Source organism: Sander lucioperca, chromosome 5, assembly GCF_008315115.2.
Source record: "Sander lucioperca isolate FBNREF2018 chromosome 5, SLUC_FBN_1.2, whole genome shotgun sequence".
In the NCBI taxonomy this organism is placed as follows: domain Eukaryota; kingdom Metazoa; phylum Chordata; class Actinopteri; order Perciformes; family Percidae; genus Sander; species Sander lucioperca.
The window spans coordinates 530,444-551,072 of NC_050177.1; the positions used below are offsets into that span (position 1 = coordinate 530,444).

At 41.5% G+C, this 20,629-nt stretch overlaps 1 protein-coding gene across 1 annotated transcript in view; it reads right to left on the bottom strand.

The window, feature by feature from the left end:
• The window catches only part of slc8a2b (solute carrier family 8 member 2b), a 181,625-nt gene that overhangs the window by 15,977 nt on the left and 145,019 nt on the right, over nt 1–20,629 (bottom strand). Inside the window, exons 5-12 of the mRNA XM_031304158.2 lie at nt 19,572–19,709; nt 19,023–19,250; nt 16,870–17,238; nt 14,138–14,263; nt 11,425–11,620; nt 10,983–11,113; nt 5,544–5,917; nt 1,599–1,702 (exon numbers count right to left, since the gene is read on the bottom strand). Of these exons, the coding sequence (XP_031160018.2) occupies nt 1,599–1,702; nt 5,544–5,917; nt 10,983–11,113; nt 11,425–11,620; nt 14,138–14,263; nt 16,870–17,238; nt 19,023–19,250; nt 19,572–19,709 (1,666 nt within the window). The remainder of the gene's footprint in view (nt 1–1,598; nt 1,703–5,543; nt 5,918–10,982; nt 11,114–11,424; nt 11,621–14,137; nt 14,264–16,869; nt 17,239–19,022; nt 19,251–19,571; nt 19,710–20,629) is intronic.

The following is a 20,629-nucleotide window of genomic DNA, read 5'->3' on the forward strand; positions in this document are numbered from 1 at the left end:
CAACAACAAAAGATGCAGTTTGGTGACTCTGTGTAGTTGCGTGGTATCAGTTGTTGTCTTCAGCATTGCTTCATTGCTGTCAGCTTCTCCCAGTTAGAACTCCTTCACTTCTAATTCCTTCTTGTTTACCACTCAGGAGGTATTTACCAGGAGCCGAATTATCCACAGAGGCATTTATCCTCTCCAAAACAAACAGACCCTCTGATTAAAACTGGTTAAACACTGAATAAAGCAGTCTCGCGTTTAAAAATCTGCTTCTCTCCAACGCTGCTCGGAACGTCGGCAGAGGGTCTGGAGCCGAGCTGTCGCTAACGTTTGCTCAGCTTGTTTCTCTGATATCTTAAGATTCAGACGTCTGAAAACTACAATCTTCAATCTGATAAAATATATAGTTAAAATCCACCAAGACCTAAAAAGTGTATCGTAAAAATGTGGCTTAAAACTGGATAAAAAGTCAATTTATGACAAATTATAGAGTGTGGTCTAGATCGGTAAAGTGTCCCGAGATAACTTGTTATGATTTGACACTATAAATGAATAAAGGTCATAAATGTATGTCAATTTATGGCTTAATGCAAGACCAAATGTAAAGAACTGTTACCTTGATTGAAATTAGAGATTTCTGTGGGAAATTTTTCTCTGGAAACATTTGGGATGATGTAAGTACACAAAACAAAAATATTTCTTTTATTCTGACAAATACAACAAAATAGTTTCTTCTAAAGAAGTTCTCAAAAGTTAAATGTTGTCTAAATGCAAAAAGGACAATGCTGAAATAAAAAACAGAAAAAATGGGTTAAAATATCCAATTTTTAATTTTTTTCCACCTTGACAAATTAAAAAATTTGATCTTTAAACTGTTTTTCCAATTTTCTGTTGTTGAGGATCAGAAATTTAGAAAATTACAAAATTGCATCTGAGCTCCAATTATTCAATACTGCCATGGTATTCTCTTCCTCTACTTTTTAAACAGTTTAAAGATCCAATTTTTTTAATTTGTCAAGGCGGAAAAAAAATTAAAAATTGGATATTTGAACCCATTTTTCTGTTTTTCCAAATGTCCGTTTGTGCTTAGAAAATTGAACTGATAAGCGTTACACTGACCTATGTGGTGCTCTGGTCCAACTCTGTGTACTTCAACGTGAGTGAAACGTAGAAGCCACACATCACCTATCTCCCTGTTGTGGTTTGGGTACAACATGATTGTCTCCTGTTTTCTAACAGTTCATCACTATTCATGAAATATGAGCCCCAGTTGCAGTCTGGACTAATAATGAACTGTTTATTAATTATTTCTTCATGAGCTATTTGTGAAACCAGAACATGAATACATTTGCAATTTTAAATTTGACTAGGTTTTCAACACAGAGCGGATATCTGTACATGAATATATAGAGGAGAACGTCTTGTGTTCCTGAGATGTAAGAACTACTGATGAAACATTTTGAGTCTTAATAATGTCAAAAAACATAATCTGCATGTTGGTGTGCAGAGGACTTCTTGCTTTGTTTGTAATATTTCAAGTTTCTCTAGAAGGTGAAATAAAATCATCAATCAAGTCCGAAATAAAAGAACATATACTGTATATATACACGTACCTGAGATTCCTCTCTTAAGCCAGCGTGGCTCCTCCAACACAATGAAGAAGTTTTCATGTTTTTCATACTCCTCATCATCAATTATCCTCACCTGGAAAGTCTGACTGCACACGCACGCACACACACACACACACACACACACACACACACACACACACACACACACAGAGAGAGAAACCAAAGTGTTTTATTAGTATTTTGCATTGTAACAAACATATGTACTGTACGTAGGGAAGCATCTGTGAAGACGATTGGTCTCCCTGCTGTTGTCTGATCAGGACCAGCTGCTGTGTAAATCACAGCAGAAGGCAGCAGGACGCAGAGAGTCTCAATAATTCAGACAATGGTGGGAGCAGAGGAAGAAAGTAAAGAAGTAGGAAAAAAAGAAGCAGAAACAGTATGCACTGCAAACCTGAAATGTTCTAGACATTTTTCCACATCAGTTGGACCGGACATTAAACGGACTTTACCCTGCCAGCTCTCTAGTGTAAAGTCCATGTAATGTCCAATCGAGCCCATGTGTCAATAGAGCAGGTCATTGTGCGGAGAATTCACAGTGAGCAAGTGGGAGTGCGTGTTGATGATGTTTCTATCATGCGGCACGCACAAAACGGTAAGAAATGGATCCAAGGGTGAAGAAGAAACGTCATTTATACGAAGAGCCCAACGAAAATATCTAACTGAAGACAACGAGATTCTGGATCTTCTGTCGGTAACAAATTAAAGGAAAGGCAAGAGACTGACTGTTGTTTATGATCAAATTATCAACCAGCTACGTGACCGCGGTGTAATCAGCACCATGCCCTGCCTCCTGCATGCTCTACCAAGGTACCGCCCATCGCCTAAACCAAACCGAGTATTTTCAGTGAGTGAGAACACGTCTGACAACGACAAACTCCCTGTTGTGTGCTATGTGTGAAAGGGAAACTCAGGACAATGTCTGCACCTGATTCGTCGGAAATTGTCCGGCAGTTAATGCGAGAAAACAGCTTAAGAGATCCGCTGAGAAAGTTATGAGAGGACAGATTTTGTGATGAATGATAAGAGTGGCTTTTACAGCTTTTTCTGTGAAAACGACACTATGAGAGCGGTGAGAGTGAACTTAAACAGTAAAGCCGGACAGTTAAACAATGAGCTGAAACTATAAAGCATACAAAAACATTGTCATTTCATACATTATCATAAAAATATTGATTATAGCCGCTTTAAATACACAAACATAAGACATGATGACATGACATGGAATAAAAGGATCTTCAAAGAGAGTTCTCAGAAACTTTACTCCGGAAGAATCAAAGTTACAAAAGACAAGATTCAGGTGGGATAGCTTCATGAGGGCCACGGCACCGACACTGAGGGGAAAAGAAGTGAACTATTAAAAGAAAAAAATGAGTCAGAGGGATGATAGCTATAGGTATTGAAGGAGAGGATGTGAAGTGAAGATGAAGTGATGATGACAAGACCTGTTAGTGTCTCTGAGGACCAGCGGACCGAAATGGGAACCTGCTCACAGAGAATGAAGACAAACCACACTGACAGCAGACAGAGAGAGAAAATGAAAGATGGAGGAAAGGGTTAAAATAGACGAGGAAAGTAAAAAGGGAGGAAGAAGAGGAGGTGAAAGATGAAGAAGGGAGGGAGACAATGGAGCGATGTAAGGGTAGAAAGAAGGAAACAGGCGGAAACAGAGGGAGAGGAGACCCACAGCGAGGGAAAACTGAAAATCAGCGAAGTGAAGGAAGGTAAAAAAAAGAGACGGAGAGATGTAGTCAATCTGTCACCTTGACGGGAGAGTAATGTGTCGTAAAAAATGTCAGTGATGGTGGAGGGAGATGATTAAATGAGGTGAGGATGAGCGGACAGAAGGATATTAAAACTGCATGGCGGCAGAGTGACGGCAATAAGGACACTGCTGAAAGCTATAAACTGTACTGACACTTATTAAAAAAAAAAACATGAAAATTAATTCTATTTAATTGACAAACTCATCAAAGCATCACAGCCAATAGACCAGACCGGCATTGCGTCATCTAGTGTCAATCACAGAGGCCGCACCCCATTTTTTGGGGGAAAGAATCGCGCTGTCACATAAGGAGAGAAACTGTTATGTTGCGGGTTAACTGAGACTTTTTGACACTATAAATGAAAGTGAATTGAAAACAGGGAAGCCCAGCATCTTGGTCAAGACAAATCCAGCATTCAAGCAAAACAAGATGGACTTGTGGAGCAAAGAAACACCCCACAAACAAGGGCCCTGGTTTCAGGTGACGGATTCAAGGATGGAGACAGATGTGAGCCAACAGTTCCCAGCAGAGGTCCTTGCTATGATTCCACAAGACAAGCTGTGACCAAGAGGAGCCAAAACTGCTCTCCTAATAGAGCTGACTGAACTCTGAGCAGAGGGAGCCTCGTCACAAGACACACAGAGAGGCAAATGTATGTGGCTGCAGAAGCATGAAGAAGTGTGGAACTGCAGTCACACCGATTTTCACAGTCAAAGTTGGATCCGTAGGCTTGTAAGTGCATCAGTGATCAAGCAGTAAGGGGCAGAGAAGGCAGAAAGAGGAAGCTGTTGGCTGTAGACGAGGTAAAACAGACGACAACACTGTCAATCCAACAGCAGAAATGTTCCAGTTTTTTGGTTTGAGGGTGACACAGAGCCAAGGTGGTTTTCCATTGTCACACTTGAGATCCATCAACTCAACCATCACACATCCCCAGGCCTACCTCACCTAATCCAGGTCTCAGTCAGTTCACATCAGCCAGAGCTGCTGGAATCAGTAACAGTCCGATCGAGTTTCTCACGTGCTGCACAAACATAAAACCAAAGAAACACAACAGTGTCTCAACAATTTATATATATATATATATATATATATATATATATATATATATATATATATATATATATTAGGGCTGTCAAAATAACGATCGATTAATTAATCTGAGAAAAAATAACGCGTTAAAAAAAATAACGCAGATTAATCCATTCCATATTGACGTTTGACCCGGAGCCGTTCTAGCCACCATTGGACTGTAAAATGAAGGAGGGAGACGAGAATGTGCTGCAACGGTGCGTTCAATGAAACTGGTAAACTACAGCGTCGTGGTGCATTTGAAGTTATTGTAAATGTCCTTTTCCCATCTGGTGGTTGTTTTTGTTGTTCAACAGCAATTTACTAGTGAAATAAGTTATTGTTATTGTTATACATTATTATTAAATCATTTAATTTTGACCATATGGCCTTAGCAATAAACAAGCCAGTGGGAGGCGGAAGAACTTCACAACATCCTAAAAAACACGGACTAACATATTATCGCTTTATATGGTTGTTATGCCTGATGTGTTGGCAAACAGACTATGTAGACCAGGGGTGTCAAACATATGGCCCGTGGACAAGAACCGGCCCGCCAAAGGGTCCAATCAGGCCGACTGGATGAATTTGCAAAGTGTGAAAATTGCAGAGAAGTAGTTCATTCCAAATTTATGTCCATACTTTAATGTCCATACTTTAATGTCAGAGAATATCCAATTTCCTTTTTTGTAAATTTATGACTTTAATCTTACAAACACGAGTTTTTTTCTCGGAATATTACCCCTCTCTCCCGGGTCCATAACATTATATTTTTTCCTACAATGGCCTTACAATGCTGACGTAGCAGAAGCAACTCGCGTTTGCCAACATCAAGCTGACAAGAAACTCTGTGGAAAATTAAGTTTCTGATCCTTCTGGAGTGGTTTACTGGTCCGGCCCACTTGAGATCAAAGACTGTCAACACACTTTTGAGCAAGGCAGTGAACGTCCCACACAGTCTGCTTTGTGACCAGCAACAGAAGATGGAGGTTGTGCAGACCTCTCCGGGATGCAAATGTAGAAGAATGTAAAAACATTTTTGGATACATGAAGTGTAAAAAAAAACCCAATAATGATGAGTTTGACTCACGTGGTCTGGTCGTTGGTGAACTCCAGCTCTCCTCTAGCCTCCTCGTAGTCCTCCCCAGCCTTGGCGGTGCCTGACTCGGTGTAGTACGGCAGGATGACGGTGCCGCGGGCACCTGAGTTGCGCACCACCGTCACCTCCATTGTGCCCACGCTCTCGCTCACCCGCACCATACGCTCGCTGAAAGTGAAGATGCCAGCGTGGTCGTCATCCAGGATGGTCACCATAGCTACTAGGGGCTCAACAAAGCGAGCTTTGGGGGCAGAACCCACTTCGTCGCTCTCGAACATGCCTTCTGCGTCGCCAATGCGCAAATTCAGCAGGCGCACAAAGAAGTGCTCGTCCTCTTCGAATATGTCGTCGTCGATTATACCGACCTGGAGACGCAGAGAGACAGAGGAACGGTATCTTTAGGCATGAATGATCAGAAAACTGTACTTTCACACCTAAAAAGAGAGGGGGTGGTAGAGTGCAAGTGGTACTGGCCTTTTCAACAACACCTGCTGTAAAGCTGCTTAAAGGTCCCATGGCATGAAAATTTCACTTTATGAGTTTTTTTTTTAACATTAATATGAGTTCCCCCAGCCTGCCTATGGTCCCCCAGTGGCTAGAAATGGCGATGGGTGTAAACCGAGCCCTGGGTGTCCTGCTCTGCCTTTGAGAAAATGAAAGCTCAGATGGGCCGATCTGGAATCTTCCCTTTATGACGTCATAAGGGGAAAGGTTACCTCCCCTTTCTCGGCTTGGCCACGCCCCCACCCTCCACCTTGCCCCCCCCTCCTCCTCAATAGCTACAGACACAGAAATGGCACATCCTAAGGAAAGCTCATTGTGGGACTGGCTCTAGTGGCTGTAATTCTGCACCATGGCTGAATTTCAGGAAAGAGACTTCAGATACAGTATTAGGGGACCACTAAGGTCTATATAAAAGATACTTCAGATACAGTATTAGGGGACCACTAAGGCCTATATAAAAGATACTTCAGATACAGTATTAGGGGACCACTAAGGCCTATATAAAAGCAACCAAAAAGCAGCATGTCATAGGACCTACCAGTTTCATACACAAGAAATAAAACAGGATGAGGTGCCAGATGCGTAGCGGAAAGTCCAGTACTTTCTATATCAGAAGAGTATTATTGTGCTTATACTGGCGAAAAGAGAAGCGTTGTTTAAATGATTTACGTCTGTTTGTAGTCAGTTTAACCCATGATTACACGTGTTTTATAGATGGTAGAGGAAACTTACAGCAGCAACTGTAGATAGTACAACTTATATGGATAACTGCAATTTAGCGTGCGTTTTGAGATGGCAAACATGCACGATACACAATTTATTATGAAGAATCTGTTTAGTCAAGAAACTGAGCTCTGGAGGTGGAATTTCACAGGAGCTGATATTAAATGTTTTCTCAATAAGAAGTTACCAGAAAAAAAAGATCCCAGACTTGTGCGATTATTATTTGAACTGCAGTTTAATTTTAACAATTTAAAGTGAATTGACATCAATCCTGGTCTGGATGCTTGTGCTGAATATTGAGCGGAGGCAGGGCTGAGAGCATCTCCCTCAGCAACAGAGGCTCCAGTTACATCTCTCTTCTATATGAGACTGTTACCAATCCAATCACGCCGCTGCGCATTAACGGACAGGTGGAGAAGCTCCCAAATCGGATTAGGTTGGCACTGTAATCTAATGAGCCAGACCACGTCCTGCCATGGGTTCAGACTTCACGATGTTCTGGATGGAGTCGGCCACAATGCAACATGGGCCAGTGGTGGCCTTAAGGTTAGAGAAGTGAGCTAGTGACTGTTGATTCAATCCCCCCGACCGTCAGGATGAATCTGGGTGGGGAAAGTGAAAAGCAGCGATTGCCCCTCCCTCATCACCACCACTGAGGTGCCCTTAACCCAACTGCTCCTGTGGAGCTGCTCAGTGACCAACAGATCAGACTGTGGCTGTACTGGACAGCTTCCAGGTATGAATGTGAGCAGGATGTTGCTGAAAAAGAGAGCCTTGCTCTCAGTGAAAATTCCCTAAACAAATAAAAGTAAAAAACAAAAAAACATGAAGTGATGAAGAAGGCAAAAATGATCTGATTCTTTTTTGCAAGATGATAAACGGTTTCCTTTCTTATATAACAAACTGTTATTTTATTGCTTCTTTTGTAAAATATTGTATTCTATAGATTTCTGTTCTATTTATTTCTATTTCTCAGCTGCTTTCTGAAGCTAGGCACAAAATAAGTATACTACACCTTGTACTGGGTACTCTGACATTGACATTTTCAGGAGAACAGTGAACTAAGAAAGACTGTACATTGGTCATATGATCAGTGCCATAATAGACATTCACACATAGATGTACAATCTTCCATTTGCATCAATATTTTTAGACTTGAATAACTGGCAGCATTGTTATAATCTTGCTGCACTTCCATTTCATCATTTTCATCACACAGTTGCAAATCAGATTCATTCTGCAACTTGAAAGAATATATATAAAAATTATGACTCTTTGTTACAACAGAGTGCTGATAACAAGGCCTTTGATTGGCTCTGCCAACCCAATCTCTTTTGTTTAATCAGCAGAGAACAGAGTCACACAGTGGAACTGACTGAGACATTCAAGTTTAATTGGTTTCCCTGCTGCTCATTTCTGACACCGTGATCGATGAAATCCACTGGTATGCTGTGGAAATAGATGACATTGACCTTTGTAATGTACTCACTAAGCTTTTCTCCATCCATTCACTCATGGTAGATGAGCCAATTTATAGTGTGTGTTGTTTTAATGCCCAGCCCTCTACGTACTTCTTTTATGTAACTCCTCAGACTCTTGCATCACTCTCCTCTTACCCAGCTCTCGCATTTCTTATCAGAGGGGAGATTACCCATCTTACTGCGTCTTTACCTCGTGCAATCATACTATATGCTTTTCATTCACACAGCATAATGCGTTTTAAAAAGGTACATTGTAGGTTTCTTAAATTCAGATTGCAGAAAAAACGAGATTGGGAGCATCTGTGATAAAAGACAGTGAACCTTGAAGCAGCTCACTAGCAGTGATCATCTATAATTCTTTTCAGATTATACTCACAATGATGACACAATGGTAAATGGGTTGAATATATATAGCGCTTTTCTAGTCTTACCGACCAGTCAAAGTGCTTTACAACACATTCACCCATTCACACACACACATTCATACACTGATGGCAGAGGTGCGAGCTGCTCATTAGGAGTGAGGGTTAACATTCACACAGTTCAGTATCTTGCCCAACAACACTTCAACATGTAAACTGCAGGGGCCAGGGATCGAACCACCGACCTTCTGGTTAGTGGATATTTAAAACTCTAAAACTCTAACTTGGTAAATACCAACATACACCAAGAAGTAAAACAGGCTAAAATGCATATACTGTACATAGACAGATAAATAGATAAATAAATTAAAAGCCAGACTAAAAAAGTAGGTCTTCAGTTACTTTTAAAAGTCAACATTCTTTGCTGTCCTCAGGAAAGCTGTTCCAGAGGCGTGGGCCATGGTAAGAAAAGAATGTCTAATTTTTACTTTAGGGATATTTAAAAGGCCACTAACAGAAAATGCAGATCTGATCATGCCTAAAAAGCAAATCTGATAAATAGATAGGACCAAGACCATTAAAAGCTTTATGAACCAATATAAGGACCTTAAGAATCAATTCTGAAGCAAACCGGTAGCGAGTGCAGAGACTTCAAAGTTGGTGTAATGTGTGTTCTCTTTATGGTCCGGGTCAACACATGTGCAGCTGAGCTTTGCAGTAATTGTAATTGAGATATATTCTTTTTAAGGTGACCAGAAAGTAAAGCATTACAAAACGTAATCCTGTCTTAATTAATATCTCTGTATTGGCTTGGGAGAAAAACATTTTCACTCTGGCGATGTTCTTAAGATGATAAAATGCATTCTTAGTTATGTTTCTAATGTGAGGTTTAAAACGACGACAACAAGGTCAGAATCAAAGATAACTCCTCGGTTTTTAACTTGTTGGCAGTTTTTTATTGAGTTTGTCTCTTTGAGCTTCAGTACCAATAACCAATACTCAATTACAGTTTTGTCCTGGTTGAGCTGTAAAAAATGATCTGTCATCTATAACTTGATATCTAAAATGCCGTTAAAAAGGGCATCTGTTGGCCCTGAGTCATCAGGTGACACGGCAATGTATTTTATTTATTTATTTTACCTTTATTTTTTCAGGCAAGTCATTAAGAACAGGTTCTTATTTACAATGGTGGCCTGTCTACAATGGCGGCCTGACGGTAAAGCTGTGTGTCATCAGCATAACTATGGAAATTTATGCCGCGCCTCCTGATGACGTTTTGAAGTGGCAGCAGGTAAAGGTTAAAAAGCGTAGGACCTAAAACTAAACCCTGAGGAACACCACAAATAACTTTATAGATTGTAGAGGAACATTCATTCATGCTTACAAAAAACTTTATGAGTAAAGTCAATGATCTGCATTGTAAACATTTAATTTCTTTTCAGGGAATTTACTACCTTAAATTTACCCTCTGTGAAAAGTGTAAATAAAGTTGCCTTGGCGCACTGTTTAAGGTACTGACACACCAACCCGATTATCGGCTGTCGGACAGTCTGGCAAGTTCAGTGACTCGAGTCTGTTCGATGTGTTCCGTGCCGTCGTCCGTTGGAGGGGCCGTCGGCCTTCATTTTGGCCGACCTGACTTGCTGGGTCAGAGGGCAGGCAGTCGGACTCAATGACCAATCTGATTGGTGGAGTGCTAACCCGGAAATGATGAGCGGGATGAGCGTGACTAGAGTCTCTCAAAATCTGATGAAAATCTGTTAAACTGACCTTTGTCGATCTGAAATGAAGACAGATTCTGCAACCGCATGGCCTATTTCTCGCTTAAAATGTTTTCAGAAACATGTTTCGGTGAACTATTTTCGTAAAATATGAGATCGTATTCCGAATGAGCCGCCTTGATGGTCTGGTTTTGAAATTCCGGAAAAGCCAGACCCACGTGACGCATTCGTCCAATCATCTGCTGGTTTTAATTTTTTGGGCGACAATACAGATTAGCGCCGCCTGCTGTTATGGAGACGTATTACGTCTCGCGCACTTACAGAACGTACGCTCAAGTTGGTGTGTTCTGAGGGACTTTTTTGACCAACTCGGGGAGGTAATCAGTCCGACTGCCTTTTCTGCCAAAGGTCGGCCGTCGGGTTTGTGTGTCAGACCCTTAACATAAAGTTCCCTTCGTTCGTACCAAAGAGCTGTTGAAAATAGTCGGATTGTTTGCGAACGTAACATCACTATGTCAGAGCACCTCAACCATGTCTGAAAGCAGTCCAATAAGCTAATGATGTCTTTTAGTGGTTTTAGTGCCCAGTGTTTAAATGCTTCTCTCCATTAAATCTCTCCTCACTCTGCCTTTGACTTACCTTAATATCTCTACGAGTCTCTCCAGGTTTGAACACCAGAGTTCCTTCGCAGTACTCATAATCGGACCCAGCATTGGCTGAACCGTCCTCTGTCCTGTAGTCCACATAGAAGGTGTTCTCTCCCAGACCCCCTAAACAGCAGGAATAAAACAGATAACGATTTAAATGTATCTGACAGTGTATGAAAACTTAAATAAGATGTACCTTTTACAGTTCAGTTATATGAAGAGATTGCTCTGCAATTACGAAACCCTGTTAGACATTTTTACATCCTGACAAATCTCTGCTCTGATCTAAAGTAACGGGTGGAAGTCCTGAGAGGCAAGTGAACTTAAACTTAAACTGATCAAAGACGGGTAAAAAAAAATGTAGTAGCATTCATTTGAAGAATAGAAACTAACTGAATTATGTGAAATCAATATTAGCTTATTTATTTCACTACCTTGGCAGACTACAGCCAGTGTCACAAAGCCACAGTTCTCCATGCACTGACTGTGGGCGCTTTCAAATGAGATGCGGCTGCATATCCCCAGGTCTTCTTCTTCTGGTGCTTCCTCGTCGGTTACGGCTGTGCGGCGAGCGTTGTCGGCTGCGTGCTTCTTCAGGACGTTTCCAGCTCCAATCATCATACGAGTCGCCTGGATGGAGACAGACAGGAGGAGGTCTTAAAAGAAACTTTTCACTCTCAAAATGTATAAATCAAGAAAAGGACAGGAATTTCTTAAAGTGCTCATATTATGCTTTTGGGCTTTTTCCCTTTCCTTTATCGTGTTATATCTTTTTTGTGCATGTAGTAGGATTACAAAGTGAAAAAGCACAAAGTCCACCCCAAAGGGACTTACCATCTCCAACAGAAAACACTGTTCACAAACTGCTCCAAACAGCTCTGTTGTAGTCCAGCCTTTACTTCAGAGACACACGTGGTCACTTTATAACACACGTTATAATGCTCGCTTAGCTGCTGGTGCGCCCTCATACTGGCTAGTAGTCCTTACCTAGCTACTGCGCATGTGTGACTCCCAACAAAGATGGAATAGAAGTGAGATGTCTCACTCTGTAGCTAAAACAGAGAGCTCAACACACAGGGTGAAAAGAGGAGCTACAGCAATGTGCAGTACAACAAAAATATGGTGTTTTTTGAAAATTAAACTATGTAAACCTATTATGATATAACCTCTAAATACAATTATGAACCTGAAAATGTGCATAATATGAGCTCTTTAAATGTAATGGGTCAACAGTTGTGAAGGAAGTATTCAGATCATTTAATTCAGTACAAGTCCTAATACCACACTGTAAAAGTTTAGTAAAAGTATGTAAGTATAATCAGGGAATGGTACTCAAAGTATTAAAAGTATAATAATTTCCCCTGTGACTGTTATATTAATATATATTATAATTTGACTATTATTACTCATCTATTAACGTAAAAAACAGCATTATATTTTTGTTGCTTGAGTTGAAGCAGTGGCGGTTTTTGGCACGGGCCACCCGGGCAACCGCCCGGGGCGGCATTTTATCATGAATCATGGGGGGGCGCAACGAGCACTTAGAAAAAAAAAAAAATCCTCTGCTCCGCGAAGCAGTTTTCTATTATCTATCATTTCACTGTGTGGGGAATTGGCAAATCGGCGCCCTGCTTGCACCCCCTACTTTCACAATGAAATGGACTAGTCCGTAACGTTGCGGGGGTGGGGCCCGGCGCGAAAGATAAACACACGGTGACAGGAGAACTCGGAAGTACACAGAGACGGAGCAAGACGAGTCTAAACCTTTCTTTTATGGCAATGGTCTAAACGCGAAAATCAAACAAAGTTACCCAAGCGGCTCAAATAAAAGAAAAAAGAATACATGTTTTCGGCAGTAGCAGGAACTTCATCAGCTGATGCTAGTCGTGGTGGTGTCGGTGGCAGTGACATGCACAGTGAGGAGGAGACAGGAGGAGAGAGACAGAGATGAGGGAGTGGTAAGCACAACTCACAACACTTTGCCCCTTGATAAAACTGAGCCAAAAACTGAGTGGTGGACAAAACACTACAACAATAAAAGACGTAGGCATGCTTACTGTATGATTGCATTAGTAACCTATATAAACGTTGCACATCATGCAAACTTTCTTAATGAGAATTGTAGCTTTTCTATCTGCTTAGGCAGAAAAAAACTCATGATAGACCTCTTCAAATTAAAGCACAGGGCCTCTTGAAATGATAACATATAATATATGTTTTTATATATATACGCACATATACAGTCATGTGAAAAAATTAGGACACCCATGCTAAAGTTGACTAAAAAGAGGAATAAAAAAAATCATCTTTTGCAAATTGATCTTAATGCCTTAATTAAATGAATGAGAAAAAATCCAATCTTTAAGGACACCAATTTTCTTTGTGAATGAATAATGTATCATAAATAAATAAATGTTCTTCCTTAAAATACAGGGGGCATAAGTAAGTACACCCCTATGTTGAATTCCCATAGAGGCAGGCAGATTTTTATTTTTAAAGGCCAGTTATTTCATGGATCCAGGATACTATGCATCCTGATAAAGTTCCCTTGGCCTTTGGAATTAAAATAGCCCCACATCATCACATACCCTTAACCATACCTAGAGATTACCACTGAGTTGAAGCTCTACTAATGATTATTTTCATTATGAATTAATCTGCTGATTATTTTTTCCATGAATCGATTGATTGATTGTTAGTTTGTAAAAATATTGAAAATAGCGAGAAATTGCATCATAATTAGCCTAACCCAAAGTGACACCTTCTCAACGTTTGTTTTGTCCAACCAACAGTCCAAACCTCAACATTATTACTAATACATTAACATTATTATTATTATTAGTAGCATAAACGGTTGGGTAGTTCAATTTATAACAAAACATGATTTATAAGCTTTTGTTTCTCTCTTAACTTCTAAGGAAACTCAAGCTGTCAGATAGATGTAGTGAAGTAAAAAGCACAATATTTCCGTTGAGATGTAGTAGAGTAGAAGTAAAAAGTAGCATGAGAAGAAAATAAATAATTCAGTCTTAGAAGTCCTTGAACTACTTTATGTGCTAATGTAGGTCTGGAAATCCTTGTGTGTTTACAACAGGGACTATTTATGAATAGCGCGTGTGTGTGTGTGTGTGTGTGTGTGTGTGTTACCTGTATGCGGTAGAAGGCTCTGCTCTTCTGTTGGTGCAGCAGTGCGTAGTAGTTGGCCAGCTCCACCAGCTGGTCCAGCTCTTTGTCGGGATATTTCTGTTTCAGCTCCTTTATGATACGAATCACCTGGAGGAGAGACGAGAGGACACACTCATGATAAAAAAAATACATCCACAATTTTCGTTCCTACCCTCACCTATGGCCATGAAGGCTGGGTCATGACCGAAAGAACGAGATCCAGGGTACAAGCGGCCGAAATGGGTTTCCTCAGGAGGGTGGCTGGCGTCTCCCTTAGAGATAGGGTGAGAAGCTCAGTCATCCGTGAGGAGCTCGGAGTAGAGCCGCTGCTCCTTTGCGTCGAGAGGAGCCAATTGAGGTGGTTCGGGCATCTGGTAAGGATGCCCCCTGGGCGCCTCCCTAGGGAGGTGTTCCAGGCACGTCCAGCTGGGAGGAGGCCTCGGGGAAGACCCAGGACTAGGTGGAGGGATTATATCTCCAACCTGGCCTGGGAACGCCTCGGGATCCCCCAGTCGGAGCTGGTTAATGTGGCTCGGGAAAGGGAAGTTTGGGGTCTCCTGCTGGAGCTGCTGCCCCCGCGACCCGACCCCGGATAAGCAGACAAAGATGGATGGATGGATAAAAGGCCCACACTGACAGCATGCACGGCTGTTCATACAAACACTGACTGTAGAACTTTCCGTCTCCGTAGCTGGGAGAAAGATTGGAGGAATTTATGCCTTAGCTTGCAGCTCAACAAGAACTTCCTACAATAATTTAACTTTTAAAGGGCACTTTAGCTAATTAACTAATTACCTCTAATCATTTTCATGTTTTAATTCCTGTTGAACGATGGCTTGGTTTTATGTGTGGGTTAAAAACAAAATACTGCAACTTTATAAACTGTTGAAAACATTCCCAGAACGTTAAGATGCAGACTGCCAAGTGGATAAAAGACAGAACATTTCTGCTGCCCCACAAGAAGGTTTAGGCCAAGGTTGAACTGCATTCAAAAAACCCAAAGGCTGAGTTGAGTCAGAAAATATAAGTTCAGATATTTTGCAGATGGTCAATCAATAAAAAACTGAAAGTTTTTGCTTTAGAAAGGGTATTTTGTTCACGACTCACCCTATCTCTAAACACAAGCTGCTTATCTTGCCGTTTTATCTCCTTTCGGCTCTCTCATTCTGACCTCCTCGTTGCCGTCGTGTGGATGTTTCTCCCTCTGTGTCTGGTTTCTCCTGGACTTCTCTGAACCTCATTATCTTATTTTCGCTTTGTCTGTCAAACCTCCCACATGTTCCTCTCTCTCTGTCATTATCTCACAAACCCGTCTTATTTTCTCTCCTTCTCCTTAATGGGGAAACAGCTTTATTTTTGGCAGGCTATCAACAGGTTTAAATATGGATAACGTAATCTACCTTCACTCTGCATGCTTGAGACGGTTAAGTGTTTTCTGTGTAAATCTATCAAGTAAAGAGGCACAAAGTTTACATCAAAATTGGGATCACAAAAAACAAGAACAACATGCATCACTTCAGGAAATGTGAGCTGGAGCCATTCATCGCAATTTATTAGCTACTTTTACCGACTCCTGCAGGGAAATTATCCATTATTTTGCATACCAATCACGTCATAATCACAATTGCAGAGATTGTGTTTTTTATATTTACTGCATTTTTCACCAACACAAAACCTGAAATGCGATTAGAGACTGATTACAGAGCGCAATCTGCAGTAATAACAGCGTCTCTGAATGCGTTTTAAAGCTTATGTGTGAATAAAAACTTTCGTTGCAGTCTTTGTCATTTCCCCTCTGCAGTTTGCCCTCATTAGCAGTCCCTTTTTTCATTTTGGCAGCGTCCTGGTTAGAGATTTTGGCACCAAACAACCTTGAGAGTGAGCGACTCGACTTCGGAGCAACTTTCGACTTTGGAGAAATGTTTGACTTTGGCCACTAGAACTGAACGCCTACTACCTCCAGCTATATTTTATTTTTGGACCAACCAAACAACAAAAAAACGTATAGATAGACAACTCACATAACATAACATAATTGTATAACAGAATAAAAACCGAGGACAAATATATTGTAATCCATTCTTCAGGAGGTGTTACAAGAAACAAGAACCGTAAACGGATGCCGCCTGGTCTGGCCACAGGTGGGGAGCTCTAGGTCGGAGCTAGCCGTTGTTGCTGACCGGAGGTAAGGCCACACGCAACCTACTGCCAGCCTTCACTTTACAACGCACACTTTATGTTAGGGAATGAACTTACCCTAGACACGCTAAGAGCTGAACAGCGTCATTCTCGTAAAATCCTCTCTGTAAACAATCGGATGTTGAAATAATGTTCTGCACAAACCAGTGGTGTATTACAGCATTTACCAGTTGTTAATGTGAAGTAGGAAAAGACCAAACACACCATTATGGAAGAGAGCGCAATTATAAAAGTTTGCTTACAGTAGTGTCATTAAAACATGCAAAAACAGAAAACACTACAAAATATTTGTATTATATTTTCTTAATGGCATCCCTGTGGATGGGGCCGATGGCTCAGCGAGGGCGTTGGCAAAACAACGACACAATGCAACATCATCCCGCAAGATGTGAGTGTGGGCTTGCATGCCCACATTCCTGCTAGATAACTTTGGAACACCGCCCTGTTTCTACCATTTACAGTTGCATATCTATGTAACAGATTTATAAAACATTGTTATAATTTCTGTCTCTCACCTCTTTGCGGCTCTCGTCCAGTTCCCTGCTGCTCTCCACATTGACCATCGCGCTGTTGGAGTTGGGCAGGTTGCCCCCCGCACCGATGTTGTTGGATGCAGCGCCCGCTGTGCCGTCCTGAGTTCCGCCCCCACAGTTCTCGGCGGGAAGCACGGTGCCCCCTCGTGTTGGGAACTTGCCGTCTATGATCATCTCCATGCCGCCCTTGTTAGGTGTCAAGTCTCCCTCAGTCTCCACGACGATGCCGTGGCGCTTGTCGGCACGGTAGCGCTTGCCCATGTACTTGTAAAAGAGTAGGCGGCGGTCGGCGATCCAAGCCAGGATGACACACACTGGGAAGTACAGCAGGGTCACCAGAGCCTCCCACACCTGAAACACACACACACAGACACACACACACACACACACAGACACACACACACACACACACACACACACACACACACACACACACACACACACAGTGAGTGGTATAGTTCTGGCACAAACTGAGGCACATTATTAAATATTAAAATACAGCCTCCCAACACATACAGCAGCACAGATAAGATTATGTTCCTTTTCGAGCTAAATTTACATTTCAACAGTGGTGAAAAGAAGTATTCAGATCATTAAAGCTTTCTTGCGTTACTTTTTAATAAATATACATACTTATTGTATACTTACTGTAAATATTTAGCTTAAGGAGGAGAACTTTCTCAGCACATAATGACACACACAAACATTCAACCAACAACGACCTATCTGGAGATAGATGGTTTTTACTGGACAGGGAGGGGATGAAAAACACTCATCTGAAAACTATCTAAAGCAGTCAGACTAATGTAGTGGAGTACATGTACAAAGTGGCAGACAATGATAATACTCAAGTAAAGTATAAGTAGCTCAGGTTTTTGCTTTCTGGTCGGTACAGTACTGGTAATTCTGGTCGGTTCGAGTCGGTGTTTGGTGTTTTAAGCCCCCAACGTCGCCTTCCAGGCAGCGCGGCAATAGTTATGTTTAGGGTGAGGGTTAGCTGCCTGGAAGGCAACGCTGGAGGCTTAAAACACCATCAAGCGTTCAAGTCCCCACACAGGTCAAGTACGGAGAGTGGACTAGAGCGGGACTTTTTTTTAATCCTGTTTCTGCCCGCTCCCGGTGGATTTCTGACCATTCCAGCCTGCTCCCGCAGCTTGTGTGTTGGTCTCGCCCGCACAGAAAACATTAGCTTGAGTGTCAATAGATTGACCATTGATTTTGAGTCTACTCCTGTCCGGCTGGGACAGACGTTATTTTAATGTGTAGTGTTAATAAAGATATGCATACCTGTGATCATCGGTGATAATTAGCTAAATTACATTCTGAAAGTTCTGCAATAATTAGGCCTACAGTTATTCTAGTTCAATAAGAGCAAAGTGACATTGTATTCATTTATTTATTTAACTTTTTTTTTATTTTAGAACATGTGTTGTTGGCTGTGGTTTGATTTGCTAAGGTTGTTTTATTTTGTTTTGTTTTTTCAGTCTGTTAACGCACTGTTACAGATTTTATGTTACTCCCTGTTGATTGGATCCCTCAGGCTGCCGTATGAAAAAAAAGCGAGGGAGTGGGAGTGTTAATAAAGCCTTTGGCTGGTGTAAAAGACAGCCTGCTCCTGTGAGATTATTTTTGGGTCCTGCGGGACCCCCAGTATCCTAATCCCAATGCAGTCCTCTAGTGTGGACCTCCCAACTGCTCGGTTAGCCATCCTGTGAGGCAGCCCCCCTCACTTTGACACCCTTTACATGCCCCTTGACTTTGGTACGACCTGCCCGAGGGGATAAGGCTCGCAGGATTGGTGGACTCTTTAAATCACTTCTCAAAACTCATTTTTATAAACTTGCTTTTATGTGATGTCTCTTTTTACTCTCTTTTTATTTATTATATATATATAATACTTATTTTGTCTTCTCATTACCTTGTTTTGCGTTTTTTTTGGCCCTACTGTTCAGCTGTCTGTTATCTTACTGGCCTCTTTTGCCATGCTTGTCTGTCAAAGCACTTTGTAAACTTTGTTTTTAAAAGTTCTATATACATAGTTATTATTATTATTATTATTATTATTATTATGTGTATAGGTCCTGTATGTGTCTCCTTGCGGGATTAATAAAGTCCACCTTCTGAGTCCGTCTCACCTCCACGATGCCTGGCGTTATGACGGACAGGATGAGGTAGAGCCAGATGTAGGCGAAGATGCTCCAGAAGGCGGTGATGAAGAACACCCTGAGGTGTTTGATTTTGCGGGTCTGCCCGTTGGGGATCGTCCAGACGCAGATCCCGATGATCACAAACATGTTGAAGGCGGCGCTGCCGACGATGGTTCCTGGTCCCAAGTCACCAGCGTGGAAGCCGTGACCGCACACCTGGAGAGATAAGAGTGTGTGTGAGGTTTGTAGTAGGAGGGAAGAGACTGACACTGAGGAAAGGAATCCAAACAAACACTCTTTTAAAACACGGCTCGTTTTGCAAACTGAGCAATTATTAGGTTTTAAAATGTAATGCGCAATTATTGCTCTGCCTTGAAAATGATTAACCAGTCTGATGTGATGACAACACGATATTAAAGTTATACAGATGCAGCTGAAACATAAACTCCTGTGATAGAAAGACACAGTGGGGTGTGTGTGTGTGTGTGTGCGTGTGTGTGTGTGTGTGTGTGTGTGTGTGTATGTGTGTGTGTGTACCTCTATAACAGACAGCAGTATCTCCGGAGCGCTGGAGCCAAGAGCCATGAGCGTCAGATTGGACACCGTTTCGTTCCAGATTCGAACCGTCGCCACTGATGTTTCCCCGTTAGGCATGGTGATGGTCACCTCCTTCTCCTGTTGGCACGCACACACACACACACACACACACACACACACACACACACACACACGCACACACACAAAGTTAAAACTCATGGGTTACTTAATTTTAGGATACATGGATGGAGAGGGAAATCTATATTAATCCCCATTAAGGGATCTGATCAGGCCTGGCTTACAGTAAAGAGACAAAGAAATGATGATGCAAACACATTCACTGGCAGCTTCACTTCCTCAGTGGACATCAAACACACTCGCACTAATGAGTTATTAAACATGCATGCACTACCTGGAAATGGATTCATACTATAGAGTAAATCTATTTTGGGATGTTTGTTGCATGGCCAACATGGTTTTTGTCCATTTGCAAGCAATTAAATCTATTGCTATGGACTATGAAGAGGTTTAAGAGCTGATGGGGCAACATGGCTGATTTAATGCACCATTATCTCTGTAGATGTAAGTCAAGGCAAAACCCATGAAAGGTGGAAATATAAGAGGCTGTGAAATAACCGTATATCTGTGCACATGATGTTTGGGTGCAACAACTGACTGGCAGAGCAAACACTACATTAACAAAAAGATTCCTGGTATTAAAGTGAAAGAAAATGAAGTGTTATGAAGCATCTTAAGGTGCTTTCATACTAATACTTCCAGTGTTGATGGCAGGTGCTGAAACTGTAAATATCTTTTTTTTCCTTTTGTTTGTTTTCTGTGTGAATGTGCTGTACAGAGGTAGAAAAGAATACGGCTATTTTGAAAGCCTTGCCTCTATATTTACAGGCTTTATGGGTTCTGACAGCACTGCATTTGTCCCTTGAAGAATAAGTGCACATACACTCATAGAGATTTGTGTGGCTAATCTGAATCCAAATAACTGGGAAATCTGGGAAAGGTGAATATTAAATAAGCGTGGTAACAATCCGGATTAACAC